Here is a 20,406-nt window from a genome sequence, read left to right as displayed (position 1 = left end):
CAGTTACACTGTCTGTTCTTCTGTTAGGGCTGCAAAACTCATCTAAAAGTGCTTTTGGAAGGAGTACAGTATGTGTGTGTGTGTATATATACATATATATATATATATATATATATATGTATATATATGTATATATATGTGTATATATATATATATATATGTGTGTGTGTGTGTGTGTGTGTTGGTGCGTGCGTGCAGCTTTGTGAGGCAGATCCCCTGACCATCCTCAGGGTTTTGTGCACTTGCCCATGTATACATTGCAGATTTGTTGTTGCATATGATGCAGTGCTTGAGTACAGATGCTTTTGGGAGGTCTTTTCTCATGAGATGCAGAGTTTTCCACAACACTCTTTGTAGATGTTACTACAGAGGCCCTGAACTGTGTACTATGGCATATAAAGAGGCAGCTGAACATTTGCTTGAAGCTCAGAAGAGACATAGGACAAGACAGACATGCTAAGCTCAATCTGAAAAACAGAAATATATAACTTAGCTGGCAACATTAATTGTCTGTCACTGCTAAACGCTCTTGTAATCACGTTAGAGTGGTGTTACACTTTCTACAGCCTACAAAATTTGACAAAGTCACACTACTGTGAAAGATGTCAACACCTGCAAATGTGAATATACTTGCTGACAATGGCAAGCAGAGAAAAAACATGAAGATTGAGGAGGGACAGACGTCCCAATCTCTACTTGATTAGCCATGAAGGTGGAAGATTTTGTACCCAGCTCAAAATGCAGAGCTAAGAAACATTTCAGCCTGAAGAGTTGACCGTAAAATGTCAGTAAGACAAAACAGTCCAATGAAGCGCAGGTCTGAAGCCAATTTGGAGCTTTATTTTACCTGAAAATGTGTCCCGTTTTCCCCTCAGAACCTGTCAAAATGCATCTCTGCAGCGAGTATACTGCCAGCTTTGGTTTTCATCCTACTCTGAACATTACAATCTGACTGTGCACACACACAGCTGTCGTGAACACTTATAGGAATTGATTTTATGTAGGATTTTTTTATAGTAGTTGTGCGTGGGCTCGATGGGCTAATCTTCTTCCACTGGCTGAGAAATGAATATAGTTTAAGAACAGACTGACTTACTGTCCCCAGCTGATGAATGGAGAGGCTGGCACAGAGTGAAATGATGGGCGAGAGTTGCATAAAATAGCAGGAGTTATTCTTCTTCTAGAAATGTCTCTAAACGCCTATAAAGCATAAAATGTGTAGAAACCAGTGCGTGAAGATCATTTTCTAGCCTTTGCCATTTCTCTCAGGTCTAGAAATAAACTATTGAAGAGTGTGGTTGTCTCTAATGTCACATTGTCATTGGCTGCCTGGAGGCAGTAAAGAAAACAAATCAATACAGCATTTTGGAGAGGCTGAAGGTGAATGGAAACTGCAGAGCAAATAAGACAGTTGGACAATAGTTTTTGAAATCAAGGGCAAAGGTTTGGACTGGGAATAAAAGGCACTAATTGCTGTGCCTACCAGCATATTGATCCAGTGGGTTTAATGGTCACACGGCTCGGACATCTGTCCTTTTGTGTAAATGGTGAGGACACTGATATGACTGTGGTCCTCAGTGCACTGATGAAGTTTATTAATGGAATCTAACGTGTATGAAATGATTTATTCATTGAGTGCTTTGCTGGAGGACAGCTTTGATCTCGGGCCCGATATAGTCACATTTGCTGGACAAGTTGTCTGAATGAAGTTACTTCAGTAAACTCATGATCTGTTGATCTTATTATTTTAAGCGTTTAATGATGAACGGATGAAGTGCTCCAAAATGTGTTTTCTCTGAGTTTGGAATAAGTTTGGAATGAGTTTGGTGCAGCTTTGTAGGGTTTTGTTTCAACCCTACAAAGCTCTGTGGGTTCACATGCTTTCTTTTCACATTTCTCTGCATTTATATTAATATACAGTACATTATAAGAGGGTGTGGACTTCATTTGATATTAACCTTTATTGTGGTCAGCACTGTTTTAATTAAAGTATCAGCCAGACCTTATCTAGAAGCAAACAGTAAGTTTCCACCATGCCATCAAATTATTAAAAACATGAGGTCACATGAAACTTAAATATATTAGATGATAAATGATTAGTTGATCCCACTAAATTCCTGTTCGATGTTTAACATTGTGTCGATCTTCACAGAAGTGTAAATTTACAGCCAAAATGCTCCAATCGATACATAGAAAATAACAGATTCGTGTCACATTGTGAGGACCCACCTTACTTATGGGGACAAAATCCAAATCTTCAAAATGTAAATCATTAAATATTAGGGTGAAGAGTTGCTTTAAGGTTAGGTTGAGGTTAGGGTTTGGTTAAGTAAGGGTCAGGATTAGGCAAGTAATGTTTATTGTTTTGGTTAGGTGGTGGTTAAGCCTCCAGTAAATGAATGTAAGTCTATGTAATGTCCTCACAGGTGGTGGAAACATGACTGTGTGTGTGTGTGTTTCAGGATGATTGGGGCTCCAGTGACTTGTCCAGAAGCAAAGCTCACCACTCTGACGACAAGTCTCACAGCCTGGAGACTCTGCCGCCAGGTAGGAAACTTCACTACTCATCAAATTACATGACTGCATTATTGTGAAAAAAAAAGAAGCTATTGTATGTCTTTTTATCACATTCAAGGCCAGGGTACAGGACCAGAATCTTCCTTGGGATCTGGGGAGAGCACAGTATCTCATTGTTAGTGGTTGTGATTGTACTAAAGGAAACAGGCAGGACAAATACATCCCAGCTGTAAAGCATGTGCGTGTCAGAGACTGTACACCAGAAAGTATTCCACATCATGTTCTCACAACCAAAACCGTTTGGAAATGTGGTAAACAGTGGCACAGTTTTATTACCAGCAGGACATGAACATCATCAGCCTCTTTAACCTTTAACTGTGTTTAAATAACCACGGAGAAGGAGCAGACAGCTCAGTACAGCCTGCAGTGTGATGCAGTCTTTACATGCTAGAGCTGCAAATTTATCCAAAATAATTCAGGGATCCATTTTAATCTCGCCACAAACCCAGCTATGCGTCTCCACCCAGACTGGCTACATTGTGACAGAGTCCCATCGGCGTGGAGCCGAGCAGAAAAATCGCAGCAAAAAAGAGTAACTGAGTATTGGTTTTTCATGCAGCTCTCATCCTCAGACTGACTCAGAGCAGCTGCCCCTCCTTCACAAGCCTGTGAACTGTGAAAGCTGAACACATACTGTCTTATCAGATCCAGCAGTGGAAATGGAATCCAATTTGAATGTTGAAGTGGGTGCATTTCAACTTCAGGGTCATTGTTTTGTTTTGTTTTTTTTTGTTTTTTTTACACAATTACAGTGGTAGCAGTGTATCACAGCATTACACACACACACGCACACACATGAATGAATAATGATTTGGTCAATAAATGTCACAGAAAAGGTAAAAAATGTCCCACACCATTTCCCACAGGTGGGGTTATGGTCAATCAGAGCTTGTTAGTAAGACATTTTGGCTGACACTTAAAGCTTAAGATGATGTCTTTGAAAAGCTTGTTTTGTCCATCTAACAGCCCTGATATACAAAATGCAGTAAATCCTCACATTTAAGAAATTGGAAGCAGAGGCTGAAAGATTAAACGTTTCATCTATAATTAATATTCTTGCTGATTAATGTTAATTAACATATGGACTAATCACATGCGCTCGGCTTGGGTGTTTTGTCTGTATTGTAGTTACATTTAAATACATTCTCTTTAGAGAGCACCAGGTGCAACAAGGCACGTAATGATGCTTTACAGCCTGGTGTAAGGTTCATCTTTCAGGTTTTATTTGGATCATTTTCAGGGAGTGAATTTAGTAAGACGTGTGTGTGTGTGTGTGTGCGTTGAGCATTGGTTTTCCCTGAGTTCTAGAGAACAGTTCTAAGTGCAAGTCCTGCCTGCCAGTTATCATCAGTTGAAAATCACGAGAGCGTCCAGGAAGTACTGCAACAAACAAACAGCTCAGTGATGACAGGCCGAGGGAGACTGAAAACGGTTCATACCAATATGCACCGATACAGACCCAGCACCAGCTCGGTCATGATGGGAGCACCGGCTAAGGAGGTCTGAAAGAGTATTGGAAAAATGTCAAGCGAATGAGTAAATCCCTTTGAGAAAGCTGACAGTTAAATCAGCTGTGAGCAAGTTCGGCGTACAGACGAAAACAGGAAAGGAAGAAAGAGAGACTGCGAGATAAAGAATTTCAAAGTCTAAGACCGAGATTGTGAGATGCTGAAACATGAATTTCACAGCATTAATTACTCGCTGCCACTAAAGCAGATATCAGCAAGGACATCGCACACTTTGACACACAGAGAAGTGTCTTGGAGGTGCTGTTATGCAGTCGCAGGCAGATCATTGAGCGCTTTAGCTAATTAGCATGCCAGACAGTTGCACATGCTGTCAGGGTAGACACACACACACACACACACACACTGACTTCTTCCTCTTTATCAGGCTCAGTTCCTGTCTGTCTGTCTGTCTGTGTGTCATGCACACGCTCATCCATATTGAGAGACAGTGTAATCTCACACTGCCATATGCTGAACACAAGCCATTAGCATAGCAGCTGCACCCGGCTAATTAGTGCATTATTATTCATGTGTGTCTGTCTCAGTAGTCAGCGATAAACGGTTAAATTGAACATGACAACTTTCTCTGTTTAGCAAGCAATGATCTTGGTAATCTGGTTAGACACAGCGTGCTGGGAGTGTGTGTGTGGTTTGATAATGTTTAATATTATGTCTTCCAAACTTATATTTCAGGTGGCAATCATTAAATACAGCAGGACTGTTTTTTTGTTTCTTTACTCTGTGCTGAACATAACAAATGTTTTTTTTTGTGTGTGTGTTTTTTAGCTTTGCTGAAGTAGTCCCGCCTTGTCTTTCTTTAATTCTGTTGTGCATAGTTTTGCATATGAGCAGCATAAATCTCACGTCAGCTTTCCTCACTGCCGTGTTACCGCCTCGTCGCACAGCAGCTTCACGCGGCAAGGTTTCCTTCCCGTCAGTCGTGACGGATTCTTGCATCAGACAGGCTGCTGCCTGCATTTCCCATTCCCACTGATGTATAATCCCATTCACTCCTGAGACATATTTTCAACATTTCTTGATGGTTTAAACTTTGTTTTTGGTGCCAGCCTTTATTTTTGTATATACTTTGTTTTATTTGAGAAGTATTTCACCAGAGAGACACACTGAGAAGGTTTCTAATTAAAACATGGACATAAACTATGTTCTCTGATGGTTTTGTGTTTATCTCAAAGTTGAATTGTTAGAAGAAATAAGAACATACTTTTTTCCATGCCTATGATTTATCCACATCATAATAATGACCTTTTTAACAACAAGCCTATGGGCTAGAAAGATATATAAATCAATCCTGGTAGCAGGGTTCAGTGGTGTGTTTTTGTTCACCCAACACACTCTTTTCCCAAAAATACCACATAATGCTCACTGAGGCTGAATTTAATTTTAATTTTTGAGCCTTTCCCTCCATCTTTCCACCCATCTTCTCACTTAAACCACAAATGTGGTGAGTAGCCTAAACAAGACAACACCAAAATAGTGTATCCTCCCAACTTCTATGGATGTTTATTGGCTTTGTGCATAACGTGTGTGTGTGTGTGTGTGTGTGTGTCTAGGTAAGGTGCGCTGGCAGGATTTTGACCAGGATCTGTACGTTGGAGCCACAGTTGTCCGACCAGGTCAAGATCCGTATGCCAGGAACAAGTTCAACCAGGTGGAGAGCGACAAACTCCGTATGGACAGAGCCGTGCCTGACACGAGACATGATCAGTATGCATCTCCGCTAATGCACAGAATATCTCTGTGTTTAACACACACACACAGCTGTTAAGATCAGACCTCAGTTCTGCCTCTCTCAACCTTTGTGGTTTAATGCATGATTGCAGGGATTGTGTGTCTACGTGCTGTCCTTTGCTGTCTGTCTATTTGACTAATTGGTACAAGACTGGATAAGATCTCTTGGAAACCCCCTCAATTGTGATGTATCAGATGAAACCAGGAAGTAGCAGTAGAACAGACACTCACTGCCAAATTTTCCTTGTAGCCTCCCTAATAAGATATTAACATTGTGTAAGTCATACACAAAAGACAGTCTGCCAGTTTTAATCCTCGATGCGATCTACAGCTAAACGTGTAGTGTTTAAAGGATTCATGTGGACTTAATAGATTTAAATGTTTATATGAAACTTTTTTTTTTATTAATTACTAGAATTATTTTATGTTACACAATAATATACACCACCAGTGTGTAAATATGAATGATTTCAGATGAATTCCAAACCAGATCAGTACTAGAGTACAGAACTGTGAATTTTGACACTGATGTTGAGCTTCCTTTGTCTGTTTAACACACTGGGCCTCGTGCCATAACAGCTCACACACACAGATTTGTTTTATGGCACATACAAGTGTTTTAAGACAATTAAACAAGTTTTTTGTTACTTATTATTTTCTCTTGGGTTCCAAAGTACAGACAGTCTGCCTTTCTTCACATGTGAAAAACAATATGCACATATTTGATCTATAGGTCTTCATCAGAATATATTTGACACCAAAATTAGTTAAAATGAAATGTCTAATCACACATCTATTTATATGTATATATATATATATATATATATATATTTTTTTTTTTTTACTCTTTAACATTTTTGTGAAATTAAATTGTCCACAAACAGAGCAGGCAGCTTTAACTGCCAGTTTTGGGGATATGGGTTATGTGATTATCATCAAATCTCATGTGCACGTACATAAAAAGAGGGATTTACAACAAGTTTTTCCAGTTAAGAGGGTTTGGTGAATCTAATTTATGAGTTTATCTGTAAATCAAATTGAGACACAAAGATATGCAGATCCCGCCAAAGCTGTCATCTTACTGTGATATGTCATTTACATTTGGTCAGCGGTTACACTGTGTGGTTCAGATACTGTTTTTATCAAGGCAGTGGCCAGGCTCCACTAACATATCGACATAACTTAGAGAGCTAGAGCTATTAGCCCACTAAAAGAGCAGGCATGTGTCTCCTATTGATCTGGTGGTTATGTGTCATTTGCACAGCATGCAGCGGCACTGATTGTGAAGGTTATCCAGAAAAAAGAGCCTAGTTGAGGTTATTATAACTGCTTCACTTTTTCAACACAAGGTCAAAAGATCTTGTAGGTTTATTCAACACGGGTGTGCACACGCACACACACACACTAATTAAGTTTGTTGCAGCGTAAAACATGTACAGGCCAATCTAGAATTGCAGTGTGCAGTGTGTGCAGCTGCATTTTGACTGTTTCCTTTAAACCTGCTGCTCGGACAGACGAGGTACGAATGACCACACACATTCTTTAAGCTTTGCCCCGTTTTGTTGGCGTTAAGAGTCTTTTAAATTAGAGGTTCATATCTTGAAACAGGATTTTGGATTCTTTCCATGCCACACACACAGAGTGTACAGGGTGTTACAACAGGATTTAGCAGGTTGGCTGTAGTTTTAGGTGGGAATGAGGCTGTACCACATCGATAAATGCCCCATTTTCACCTCTTCATCGTCTCCTTGGCTCCTCGTCTCATGCTGCATCCCTGTCACCCATGTTCCTCGCTTTTAAGTCAGGGTGAGGATTTGCTTCTGTTGGACACACACACATATACACGATCTCATGGGATTTTTGCCCTGCAGTCTGTAAAACCCACTGTCAATCCCAGCTTCAGCAGAGCATTACCCTCTGTGTGTGTGTGTGTGTGTTTGTGTGTGTCCCTGCACCATCATGTGTATAAGTGTATGTATGTGTGTGTGTGTGTGTAGACTTCACAGTCGGTGTGTGCTGAATCCTATTTATTGTGTTCATGTATTCAGAATGTGTTCAGGGAGCAGTTCCAGCTCGCAGCTTTGCTCACACGTTCAGCTGTGTGCTTATGTGCGTGGGAGTGTTTGTGCTTGTGTGCACTTGGGCACCTGTAGGCATTTCTGTTTTTGTTGTTTTGTATCTTTTCCCTCTTTTTATTCCTAAATTATGGGGTTGTGTGTGTGTGTGTGTGTGTGTGTAGTTGCAGACATAAGCAGTGGAAGTCAGACCTGCCAGCCTCCAGTGTCGTCATCACCTTCCACAATGAAGCTCGTTCTGCTCTGCTGCGCACCGTCGTCAGGTGGGTCATCTGTTTTGATTTGTAGACTTAAAATAAATCTTTTTTATAAAATATGATTTAACTCTCTCTCTCTCTCTCTCTCTCTCTGTCTCTCTCTCTCTCTCTCTCTCTCCAGTGTCCTGAAGAAAAGTCCTCCTCACTTGGTCAAAGAGATCATTCTGGTTGATGACTACAGTGATAACCGTGAGTAATGGCTGTAAACAAGCCTAATAAGATCAGTGTGTAAATGTGATGTGTGTGTCATCTGTGTGGCATCTGCTTCGTGTGTGTTTCAGCGGAGGATGGGGCGCTGCTGGGGAAGATTGAAAAAGTGCGTGTGTTGAGAAACGACCGCAGAGAAGGTAATTAGAAGAAGAGGAGAAGAAAGTTTTATATCATTTCTGTCCCAGTGCAATTGTTAATCCCGTGTTTGTGGTTTGGAAATGAAATTATTCTGTTTGGCTGCTAAAATGTGTTGATTCTCTTTTTTTATTTTCTGTTACTGATCTTTCCCTCAGGACTGATGCGTTCAAGGGTTCGTGGTGCAGACGCCGCCACGGCACCAGTCCTCACCTTCCTGGACTCTCACTGTGAATGTAATGACCACTGGCTGGAGCCACTACTGGAGAGAGTGGCTGAGGTACACACACTCATGGCAAAGAAACAAAAGTAAAAGATGTACACGTCCAACCAGAAAAACAATGAAAGCACAACAGACATGTTTGTGTTCTGCTGTAGAGAGAGACACTTAATTATGGGTTTGGCTCAAATGTCAAAGCGTGATACTGCAGGTTTGACTTCTTTCTTTTCCTAAAAACGGTGTGAACTCATCAATATATTTCTGTTGATTCACCGCAGCCAATACAGTTTTGTTTCTCATACACTCTCTTCTAATTTACACCTTAACTCTAGTGCAAGTAATGGATTTAAACCCAATTACAAAATGACCGACACAAGCCTATAATGCATCAGAAATGTTTCAGGGAGGGAATCTGTCTCAGTGTTTTAGTGCTCAGAATTGCTCCACAATTGTGATAATGTTGTTTATATCTGCAGGGGATTTGTTTTTTCCTTCTCTCTTCTACATAGAGGTCAGAGGTCAGCTACAAAGCAGCACCCCTGGAGCTGGTAGTCGGTCAAAGTCTTGTAACCTGTTAACAATCATGTGAGGGGAAAAAAAGGAGCACATGATGTGGCTGCAGTGAATGTTTGGACTGTCAGCTTAAAAGCATATTTTTACAGCTGCAAATTTTTTATTTTTTTTTTTTTTCTGACATATAAAATAGGATTTCTAGATAGTGGAATTAAAACAGTCAGTCTGCACAAGTAATTCTGTAGATGAGAACTCGTATTCTGAGTGTCTGAACAGTTTCATAGAGATACCGCTTTCCATCCAAGACACCAATTTGTTTGATTTAAAGAGATGGACTTCTGACAGGTGTGTTTCCTTCATTCACACTGAGTGGTAAAATGACTGAACTGAATGTTAGACATGTGCACTTGGTCTTGAATCAGCGTAATCTTGAAGTGAAGTGGGGCCGTGTGTGTAAAATATGAAATGTTCATCTGGTAAGAGCGAAAATGGTCTGATTCTGCATTTGATCCTCCAAAATGTGGTGTTTTGCCATTCCCAAGTTAATAACTGCCTGGTTGCCAGATCTTAAACATTTTGCTGTCAAAGTAAATTGCCTTCTCTTTGCTTTGGTTGCGCTTCTGAGTAATAGGTCACTTGATGCAAAAAAAGAGAGATGGAAAACTGCAGTGTGTGTGAAAACCTCATGTGTCATATCAGAATGTCTCAAAATAAACAAACTCACTCAGTAGCTGGAAGCTTGTTATTGTCATTCAGGCCTTCAGGCTTCCTACTCAGGGTTTGATGTGGTGTAGAGGAGGCTGAGCTTTAGAAACACAGTGATAAACTAAGTAGAGAAGATAAACCATTAAATATATGAGTCATTTCTGTTTGAGGGCAATATTAAATACTCAAAGTCGTCTGTAGCTTTTCTTATTTTTGGTCCTTAATGAGCCTGATTTCCTGTTATTCCAACACTTTGTCTGTCCAGTGCTGAGAAAATCCTAATTAATTAATTTTGTATCCGTTCTTCCATGTCAGGACAAGACCAGGGTGGTTTCTCCCATCATCGATGTCATCAACATGGACAATTTCCAGTACGTAGGAGCCTCGGCTGATCTGAAAGGAGGTACAGCACACAAGTAGAGAGCTGCTTGAACACACATGATGTCCTGTGTGGGTTAGCGAGAAGAGCTCGACAGCACAGCTCTGTGTTTGATACGTTTTTAGAAAACTGGCTTTTTCCTCACTGTTTTAATGATGACGCTGTTCTGTTACTAGCAGCCGTTGTTTTCCCATCCAGCTCTGTATTTCATAAACAGTTTTCACTGACCGCTGCTGTCACTATTTCTCGCTCACAAGTCCAGTACTTGTGCAATGTCAGCATGTTTAGTCTAAAAGCTTGCTGGGCGTAAACTGCATCTCCCACACTGCACACCAATTGTAGGCAGATTTTCAGTATGCAGTGCATTCATGCCAATAGAGTGACTCGATTAAATACACTCAAATACTGACTTTATTGTCCCACAATGAAATGTGCAGATGAAATTGAGGCTACTCAAAGGAGGACGAAATTAAAACTACTTGTGGACATGCACAGCACAATATAATGTCGCCTAGTCACTGATTTGATGTTGTTTTACTTTCTGCCATACCCAATATTTTTATAATACCAGTGGGTCAATGTGGTGCAGAGGGGTCACGGAGAACTGTCACTGGACTCTGCAACTTGCCTCTTTAGCCTCTTTTTAAGGATGCGGCTTTACTGTTTTGTGTCACTCTCACTCCTCCCATGGTGTCATTTTTATCCACAGCAGGCAGCTGTTTTCAGAGAAAACATGTCCAGAATCATTTCCTGTTAGTACTGAATTATTTACTGAACAATATTATTTCACATCTTTGCAGCTTATGCTTTCTAGTATGAGTCAACTGGACCACAGCTACATACGTTGTCAGGTCTAGGGCTTGGACTCTCTGCTGATACATACAGCCATCTAATCTGAACCTGTCAAATCTAACCCAACTAATGCTCATGATGGTGTTATTCCTTTGTCCTTTGTGTGTGTTTTGTATCGGTAGGTTTTGACTGGAATTTGGTGTTTAAATGGGATTACATGACTCCCGATCAGAGACGAGCCAGACAAGGCAACCCGATCGCCCCCATAAAGTAAGACAGACACTCCCAACACACTCAAGTGATCATACGTGACTGACACACTTTTGTTTGTCAGTTTCCAACAAGTAATCTCACTCTTTTCCTCTCTTGATCCTGCCCTCCCTCCCTCTCTCTGTGCCCCCGCAGGACTCCGATGATAGCAGGAGGTCTATTTGTCATGGATAAGGAATACTTTGAGCAGCTGGGAAAGTACGACATGATGATGGATGTATGGGGAGGAGAAAACCTGGGTGAGTGCTGCCACAGTCCAAATGGCTTTTCAGTAGAGTCACAGTGGAGCATGAAGTCATTAGAATCGCAGCAGACGGATGATGGTGGTTAGGAGATGACACAGTAATGGATGTCAGTGGAATAGAAAGACTGGGTGAGTGAAAGAAACAAAATTAAAAATAAGAGTATGAGTGAGATTGGAAAGTAAATTAGCAGCTAAAGAAAATAAACTCAAGTTGCTGCCAACAGTTTGTTTCAATAAGCTTTACTGCTGTGACAGTCTCATTCCCTGATGATCAGCCCCTCAAGGCGGCAGGCGTGACAGGAGTTTTACCAGAGGCGTTCAAGAAAAACTGACAGTTAGGGAAATGCATTTATTCTGTTTTTTGTGAGAACTAGATTGTTACCAGAGATCTCATGTCTCTTTGCTAATATGAAGTTACAGCCAGCAGTCAGTTAGCTTAGCACAAAAGACTGAAAATCTGCCTGCCAGAACCTCTAAAATGTTCAGTAATTATCATGTTACATGTGGCAAATTTAAGCAAAAAGCAAAAAAGTAAAACAGTTTATGCGGTTGGCACATGCTTGACAGAGTCAGGCTAGCTGCTCCCCTCTGTGTCAAGTATTTGCATTTAAAGTACAGATGTGGGTGGTATTGATCTTCTCGTCTAACTCTCAGCAAGTAATTTCCCAAGATATCAAATTATTCTTTTAAGTCTTCAACGGGGTCAGATTTGTAATTTCTTTCCATCATAAATGCTGTGGCTCAAAAAAAGTACAGATTTCACTTATAAAATCTGTGTTCTCTCTTTAGATTTGATACTGAAGTAGCACAGATAATTTGTCTTATACTGTGACCAACACACGAGAGCTCATCTGGGGTTTCTCTGCCAAGAATCCTTCAGTAATGTGGTGCTCATATCCGCGTAAAAGAGTCTGTTAAACCACAGCTGATCTCAGAAAATTACAGTGTTAATGTGATAATGATTATAGTCCGTACTGAAGGAAAATATCCATAGTGTACACAATGGATATCATTTGCAAACAGCTCAATGCTATAATAACATCTGTGTCTCGCTGTTGCTTTTGTCTGAATGCAGTTGGGAAATCGTTGAGAATAAACAAAGTGATTCATGCTTTTCTCAAGACAGCAATTCAGAACTGGATTGACACTTCTGATACTTGTTTACTTCTCTGCTCATTTAGACAACGCTTGTGCAAATGCAGACAGTGCTGGAGAGAGAGTCTGACAATATCAACATGCTGATAACATTTACCAGGTGCAAATGTCCTGAGTTACCTTCAGCACAGGACTTCTTGCCCATTCCTTAGAATAATTAACTGAGACATTGTCATGGGAACAGCTTGTCGGAACAATGTGTGAAAAAAACAAGTCTTATGACCTGTGTGTGTGTGTGTGTGTGTGTGTGTTTCAGAGATCTCATTTCGTGTGTGGCAGTGTGGTGGAAGTCTGGAAATCATTCCCTGCAGCAGAGTTGGCCATGTCTTCAGAAAGCAGCATCCATACACCTTCCCTGGGGGCAGTGGGACTGTGTTTGCAAGGTAACACACACACACACACACACACACACACACACATTATCCATTAATTTGATGACTTATTTACCGATTATTCTAAAGATCTTTTTTTTTATTACTTGAATAATACAACAAATAATTTACCCAGATATATCAAAAGTGTGTCTTGTCAATATTTCAGTATTTTTTTCAGTCCTAAAAATAATTAAGCACCTCGCTTAAATTGGTTATGACATGGATTTATTTCATCAGTCTGTAATGTTACTTTGAACCATTTTATCACTCATACAGTCAAAATAAAATAACGTGAGATGAAACATGGTGTAACAGTACGTTGCCAACAGCAGCAGTGTAGAAATTATTTTTAACGTGGGGAAGATGAAGAAGCATTTTGAAAATCAATTTAAAGGGACTGCTTTAACACAAACATGCTGTTCGTGTTGATAGTCCTGATGAATCATACTTTGGTGTGGACCAAAGCTAAACAGGACAGACGGTGCTGTCTTGCTGTCTCGCATCACAATGCTTTTGTTTCAGGCGTTCGTCCACAGTACAGCAGTTGTACTGTTGTGATAAATCTGTTACCATGCATGTTTCCTGTTCACACGTGTTGCACTTCTGCTTTTTGGTCAGTATTTTCTCTGTATATCCTGTGCTTCCCTTTAACGAGACGTTAAGCCATTGTTAGACCTTGTGTGTGTGTTATTGGTCGGCTGCAGCAGGTCTTTCACAAATAAGTAAAAATTCCTCACCATAAATTAAATTGTAGAATAATGTTACAACCATAACCAATGACTGGACAACTAACCTAATATCATCCATCCATCTTCTATACCGCTTATCCATCAGGGTCGTGGGGGGCAGAGGGCTGGAGCCGGAGTTCTATATATTTTTTTATATTTTTCTCCTCATGCTGAAATTATTTCTGGTTTATTTCACTCTTGTTAAGTGTTGTTGTAAACACTGGAACTCAGATTAATGAGTTTAACTGCAGCTTTGGCAATTAAACCAAGCACCAGCAATTAAAAAACAATTAAAAGTAATCACAGGGAAAATTGTTTTCATCTTTGGAAAGAATGTCCTTATTAAATATAGAAGATCTGTTTTTGCGTGTTTCCCTTAGAGCTCTGATACATGTGACAACATAATCACTGAACATGAGTAATGGGAAACACAATACATGAAAAAATATGGTTCTCTTCTTTGAAACCGTCTCCAACCGCAAGTCACCACCCCTGGAAACAAGTCCAACTAACCCTCGTGGCCATTGTGATTAAGAACTTCAACAAACCAGTTACAGGAAATACAAAGTGACTGTGGTTTCTCTGGAAACAAACACTAAATGATGGGTGTAGCAAACCAACATGTGCGATATCTTTGGAATCATCTCGGTGCTGAAACAGTAGTAAAACCCAGTGTCCCAGCTGCAGATTAACAACAAACGACTAAATATTTCTTGATGGTTGTGACCAATGAGATGCTCAGGATGTAGAAATGAATCTGATGGTTTGCAAGGAAAAAAACACTGACATCTTAATAGTACTGATAGAAACTTAATGAGAATGGATTCTTCAGATGAGTGAAATCAAAACGATAAATGCTCCAGTGGTTATGTGTGAACTTCAACGTTAGATCAAACAGTTGCAGGGCTTATTATGAACTGTTGACTGCGGATGTGATTCAGCTCAGATGCCTCCTGCGCACCACGTTGTTATCTCGGTCGCATAAAATTGAACTCATTCTCAAAAGTAGGTGCATAGTCCCTTACAAGAGTTCACAATATCATTTATTAATTAATAGGTGCCGTAGTGTTCTCATGTATCAGCCTCAACATTGCAGAAGAGCTTCATTGGTGCTCAGAGGCTGCGTCAGTGCCATGTCTTGCCCTTCAGTCTGAATAAAGTCCCAGAAGCCATCCATGGGGAGCTGCCAGACAGCACCTCCTTTTTAGGTATACTGAACATGTGGAGGCAGGACCAGTCACATTGTCAGACTTTGAAAACCTCTCTTCTGGAAAGAATATATGAGCAAGTAGTGTTTCTCTGACTGTAGCTGACACATGGTCTGACAGTACTGCTACATCCTCAGAAAAAAAACAAAAAGGAAATCTGACAAAATGTCATCGGGCCTCTTGTCAACACTTTGCTGTATGAACAATGAAAGCAGTAACTGGAAAAATAAATTCACAATCGTGTTCGTCTGTTTAATGAGTGTAACTCTTATGACTGTAGAGATGTAAGAAAACCTGACAAGAGAGCCAGAGAGAGAGTGTTTGTCTGTTTAGTGCCATGTGCCTCAGCCAGCACGCACGTTCCTCACCTGCTCACGGTCCTCCTTTCAACCCGTCCTCTGTCCTTCATTTTCCCCACTGTCCTTCCCTCTCAGGAACACGAGGAGAGCTGCAGAGGTGTGGATGGATGAGTATAAAAACTTCTACTATGCTGCCGTCCCTTCAGCGAGAAATGTCCCCTACGGAAAGTAAGTACCGTGACCTATGAGGAGTTAGACAGCATAATGTAGCTGGATCATAAAATTGCAAAGGCCGCCGTATGAATGGGCTTATTAATTGAATTGCCATTTAGCAGTGTGTCAGCCGTACAAGATTTCGGTTACCCCCTTTTATTGATGTGACACGAGGCAATTAATGTGGCTTAAAAGAGGGCATGAAGTCAGAGTCTGATTTGCACTCATCAAAAAAGGCTGCCATATTATTTGACATGCCGAATGGACTAGTGTAAGATTATGACAGCATATGCCAAAGCAAAAGTACATGATGAACATAAATGGTAGTGGTGAAGAGGAGCAAGGTTCAGCGGGCAAAGCTCTGTGAAAGAGGGGTAGATGGATATTTAACAGGTTAGTTGGAGAGGCTTCAGGGATGTAGGGATGTCGGATGGGTTGGCATCCCAACAGTCTGTGGAAACATTCATAGTTCCCAGAGGATAAATCCTAATGACTTAGGTGAAGAAAAGGCAAATATCCCAGGTGACAGTTCAGGAACACAACTGTATTACATCCATGTCTTTATTTCACTGTGTTTGTACAAGCAGACTGTTGCTCTGTGTCTGTTCACACTTTTCCACTTTCCTCACTGACTACACAACAGAGACACAGAGCTAGACAGAGATGAAAATGCTTATTGTGTGACCTTCTGGGAACACTCTTGGCATCTTGCTCCAGTGCCAGCCCAAGCTGTTATTTTCCCCTGAAGGATGCAGCTTCAGACGTGCCCTGGGCCTCCACTATCCACCCTGATAGCCTGACAGAGGCAGAGGACTGTAATTCAGTCAATGTTGGGAAATGTTCTGAAAACCACGAGTGATCAAACCTCTAATTCTCTTGGTGTGTCACCATCTCTTTCTTTCTGTCTCTCTCAGTATCCAGAGTCGCTTGGAGATGAAGAAGAGATTAGGCTGCAAGCCGTTCAAATGGTACCTGGAGAATGTCTACCCTGAACTGCGGTAAGAAAACAAGGCCATTTTAATGGATATGATAGGGTGTACAGTATGACACAATATATAATACCATGTAATAAGACTAAAATTACATGTAAGAAAATGTCTCACCTGAACTGCAGTTGCAGTATTATGAGGATTTGGAGGATCCTCGTGTTGTAAGAGGCCTCATGTTTTGTCCTTTAATAAGACTCTCAAAAAAGACTAGCCCGTGCTAGCAATTATGACTCAAGCACCCAAATGCGATTAACAATGTGTAAATGTAATAGATCTAAATATGAATCAGTTCAGATGTAATAACATAAGGTTATTGTGTCCCTTTTTTCAGAATAAACAGGTACAAAATCATGCCTCTTTCTGTTTATCTCTGTCCTCTTTCATGCTACTTAACACTGTTACCTGTTAGTGAATAAAATAACAACTATTTGAACAGACTTAATGAATGAAGCACGTTACATTTAATATGTTTGCTCAGAGTCCCAGATCACCAGGACATCGCGTTTGGAGCCTTGCAGCAGGGAGGAAACTGTCTGGACACCCTGGGGCATTTTGCTGACGGGGTGGTGGGCGTCTATGAATGCCACAACGCAGGGGGAAACCAGGTAGCGTTACTGCGACGACACACACAGGTCAGCTTGTCAAACCTTACTCTAAAGACACCCGGGTGGCACTGTGTGGTGAGAGCACAGGAGGTGTGTTAAAGGATTCAACTATTAAAGGGCTGTACATATATCCTTATAGAGTAGGTAGTGATATGTCAAGCCAACTGCAAACCTAACATGCATATATAAGTATTTTAACATTGTTCTCGGAGGAAGTGCTAATTTTTTGGAGCACTTTGAATGTGGAGCATGTACAGTACACTGTGTGTGTGTCTGTGTGTGTGCAGTTTATATTTATAGTGTATCTCTAAAAAATCATGTGTGAGGTGTGGTGGTCACTTAGAGTTTAAAACCACTGTAATACAACACAGACAGTGAAATAAAGTCACTTAACCCCACTATTGTTATCTGTTGCTGCTATTGTTTGTTGAATTAGTGCAGCACATTAATGGACTGACTGTTCCTTTTTATCTGTTCATGTAAAGAAGACAGAACTGGTCTTATATTTCATGTAATGTCATTCAAGCTTTATTGGATATTTTAGCCACAGTCTAATGCCAATAATTTATTTGGCATAAGCTGTTAATCTAATAATAAGTAAGTGGACCTTTTTTTGGATACAGTATATTTGGTTCAAAATATAGAACAAAAAATAGTAAGAGGCATGTACTGTGTAGCTGCATTATGTTAGAAAATTAAACGTCAGACTCAGCATGTCTCACAGGCTTGGAGAGGTGTGGGTGCCTTTTATGCTGAGTCTTTACATGTATCTGTTCTTGTAAAGGAGTGGGCCCTGACCAAGGACAAGTCAGTCAAGCACATGGACTTGTGTCTGACTGTGGTGGACAGAACGGCTGGTTCCCTCATCAAGCTACAAGGCTGTCGAGAGAACGACAGCAGACAGGTAAAGTTGACCTGGGAGTTCAGTTCACCACAGCTGTTCTGTTGACAACTATCAAAGCACATTCGCATGAAATGTAATTGTTGTGTGTCGCCAGAAATGGGAGCAGATTGAGTCCAACTCGAAACTTCGTCACGTGGGCAGTAACCTCTGCCTGGACAGCCGCAGTGCCAGGATGGGCGGACTCACTGTGGAGGTCTGCAGCCCGAGCCTCAACCAGCAGTGGAAGTTCACCCTCAACTTACAGTCATAGGGGACGCTACAGACCCCAGGAAGAGTTGGATGTTTGATAGAGACACCAACAGACTCTGAGGCGCGGATAGAGATGGAAATGGACTCGAGGAGAAAGACACAATTCTGGTGGTTTAATGGATCCCTCTCGCTCCTCCTCAGAGGTGCAGCCAGTCACGTCTATACGCCTCTCCCCCACCTCACCCCTCCTCTAGAAAAACAAACAGGGAGCCACACCAAGTGGGGGAGGGGCTTGTAGACCGTAATGGAGTGAACAGGAAACTGGCTGCATGTGGTGGATTGGTGGTGACACTGATGATCACGATGAGGATAAAAGCAATGAAGAGGCTTCCCATCCGAACTACATACCTCAGTGTTTTTTCATTGATGGTTCCAGATGCAAATGATGAGTGGTTTTTTTTTTTTCCTGTTCTTTTACATTCTTTAATGCTGGTGAAATTGAACTCTGTGATGTTTTTACTTTGTAATTATTTTATTTTCCTATTAATATATTTTTTATTTCTTCTTGTTAATTCTCCACGGAGGTTCACGGGAGCTTTCTTTTTGTTCTCGAAAGAATCCAATGTCAGTGTTCCTCCAGTGCTCCTTCTTTGTTTTTACCACACTGAGGTTGTGGTTTCCAGTGGGGTTTGGATGTACAGTGAAGTGAAGGGAGGAAATGGACTCAGTTCCTTGAGCTTTTCCTCTTGTTTGACTCTCATTGGTTTACAGGATCAACAGAAAAGATAGGCGAGGTGGCGAGAAGAAAGACGTGTGTTCTGCTTTGTTTTCTATACAGTTTTTCCTGCAGATTGTGTCGTGGGGGAGGGGAAGGGGGTTTGGGCAGGAGATTCTCTACTTTGGATGGAAGTACATTTCTTGAAACCAGGAACAAGTGTCTTCAAGCCCACCCTTAGGATTTCCTTTTTTTCTTCAAGCTGTGGCACTGGCTGCTGCAGCGTCTTCTACACCGTTCTGTCTCCTGAGAAACAATACACAGAAAAAAATATCTCTTTGGTCTTTTTTGTTTACTCGTGTCCAAAAAAAACGGAATCAAATTGCAAATAGATGTCTTGTGTTTCAGGAATACCAGAGGAGCAGTTTAACAAGTTTTTCTTAATATGTCCTTGCTGCTCTCTGACTGCTCTGTATGGTGCAGTTCGGTTTATAAATCTTCTTTTCCTGCACACATCATTTCCTCTGCCTGTGTCAATATCGTTACTGTAGGAAGGTTACTGTCTTATAATCACACCCAAACTGGATTTAATTTGGCTGATTTTTCTAGAGAGTGAACAGGCTGCAAAAATGATCACAGATCAGCTCACATAGACATGATTAAGATGTTTGTTTCTATACTTTCAACACACCCCTGCCTGCTCTTGCACAGCAACAAAAGTCAACAAAAGTCAAACCTTGTTTACTCCAGCCTGAGACCAGATGTCATGCCAAACAAGAGGACTGACTGTTGTCAGACTGTATGACTTGTGCATGCACATGTGCTGTGCATGGATCACCAACAGTCCACTCAGTCAGTGGTGTTTTCCATCCATCTGTTTTTTTCTTCATTGTGCCTGTTAGATGAGCCATCTGCTCAGAAGTTTGAAACTGCCATAAACAAGGTTTTACTGTTTGTGTGAGCTGATTTCACATGCAGGACTGCTCACAACACACACTTCTGCTTTATTCTTGTAACGGTAATTCTGCATCACCAAGTAGCATTGTGCCACTTCTTTGTGATCTGACAGTGTTGCTGATAGCATTTACAGCACATGTGTCTGTGTGGTTTGTATCTTCTGCAGCACTTGTCTCTCCTGGGCTTCATCTTGGGTTCATCTTGACTGCTACGAACCTCCGTGCTGTTAGTCACTGATGAGTAACCATGGTGCACTTTGGGAGATTTGGAGCGACTCATCACTTGGCAGCTTCAAGGCAACTGCATTAACACAAAAGGTCTTTGAAGAGATATACTGAAATGGTCTATATAAATCATATTTCTTAGTTCTTACTTTATTCTAGAAAGAAGCTACAGCTTCGAGTGCGTCAAATATCCTCTCAGTTTCTCAGTATTT

The 20,406-nt window shown here is 41.0% G+C and overlaps 1 protein-coding gene across 2 annotated transcripts in view; it reads left to right on the top strand.

The window, feature by feature from the left end:
* galnt2 (UDP-N-acetyl-alpha-D-galactosamine:polypeptide N-acetylgalactosaminyltransferase 2) overlaps nucleotides 1–19,346 on the top strand; it is a 45,552-nt gene extending 26,206 nt beyond the window's left edge. Inside the window, exons 2-16 of one of the 2 annotated variants that reach the window (XM_046384119.1) lie at nucleotides 2,463–2,547; nucleotides 5,657–5,810; nucleotides 8,074–8,172; nucleotides 8,288–8,355; nucleotides 8,448–8,513; nucleotides 8,670–8,791; nucleotides 10,265–10,352; nucleotides 11,303–11,390; nucleotides 11,526–11,629; nucleotides 13,046–13,172; nucleotides 15,534–15,626; nucleotides 16,526–16,609; nucleotides 17,079–17,232; nucleotides 17,990–18,109; nucleotides 18,204–19,346. In XM_046384119.1, the coding sequence (XP_046240075.1) occupies nucleotides 2,463–2,547; nucleotides 5,657–5,810; nucleotides 8,074–8,172; nucleotides 8,288–8,355; nucleotides 8,448–8,513; nucleotides 8,670–8,791; nucleotides 10,265–10,352; nucleotides 11,303–11,390; nucleotides 11,526–11,629; nucleotides 13,046–13,172; nucleotides 15,534–15,626; nucleotides 16,526–16,609; nucleotides 17,079–17,232; nucleotides 17,990–18,109; nucleotides 18,204–18,359 (1,608 nt within the window). In that variant the 3' untranslated portion in view covers nucleotides 18,360–19,346. The remainder of the gene's footprint in view (nucleotides 1–2,462; nucleotides 2,548–5,656; nucleotides 5,811–8,073; nucleotides 8,173–8,287; nucleotides 8,356–8,447; nucleotides 8,514–8,669; nucleotides 8,792–10,264; nucleotides 10,353–11,302; nucleotides 11,391–11,525; nucleotides 11,630–13,045; nucleotides 13,173–15,533; nucleotides 15,627–16,525; nucleotides 16,610–17,078; nucleotides 17,233–17,989; nucleotides 18,110–18,203) is intronic. The other variant, XM_046384128.1, reaches the window with a different exon arrangement.
* The last annotated feature ends 1,060 nt before the right edge of the window (nucleotides 19,347–20,406 follow it).

This window comes from Scatophagus argus, chromosome 1, assembly GCF_020382885.2.
Source record: "Scatophagus argus isolate fScaArg1 chromosome 1, fScaArg1.pri, whole genome shotgun sequence".
Classification (NCBI taxonomy): domain Eukaryota; kingdom Metazoa; phylum Chordata; class Actinopteri; family Scatophagidae; genus Scatophagus; species Scatophagus argus.
This window is presented reverse-complemented; position numbering and strand designations above follow the sequence as displayed.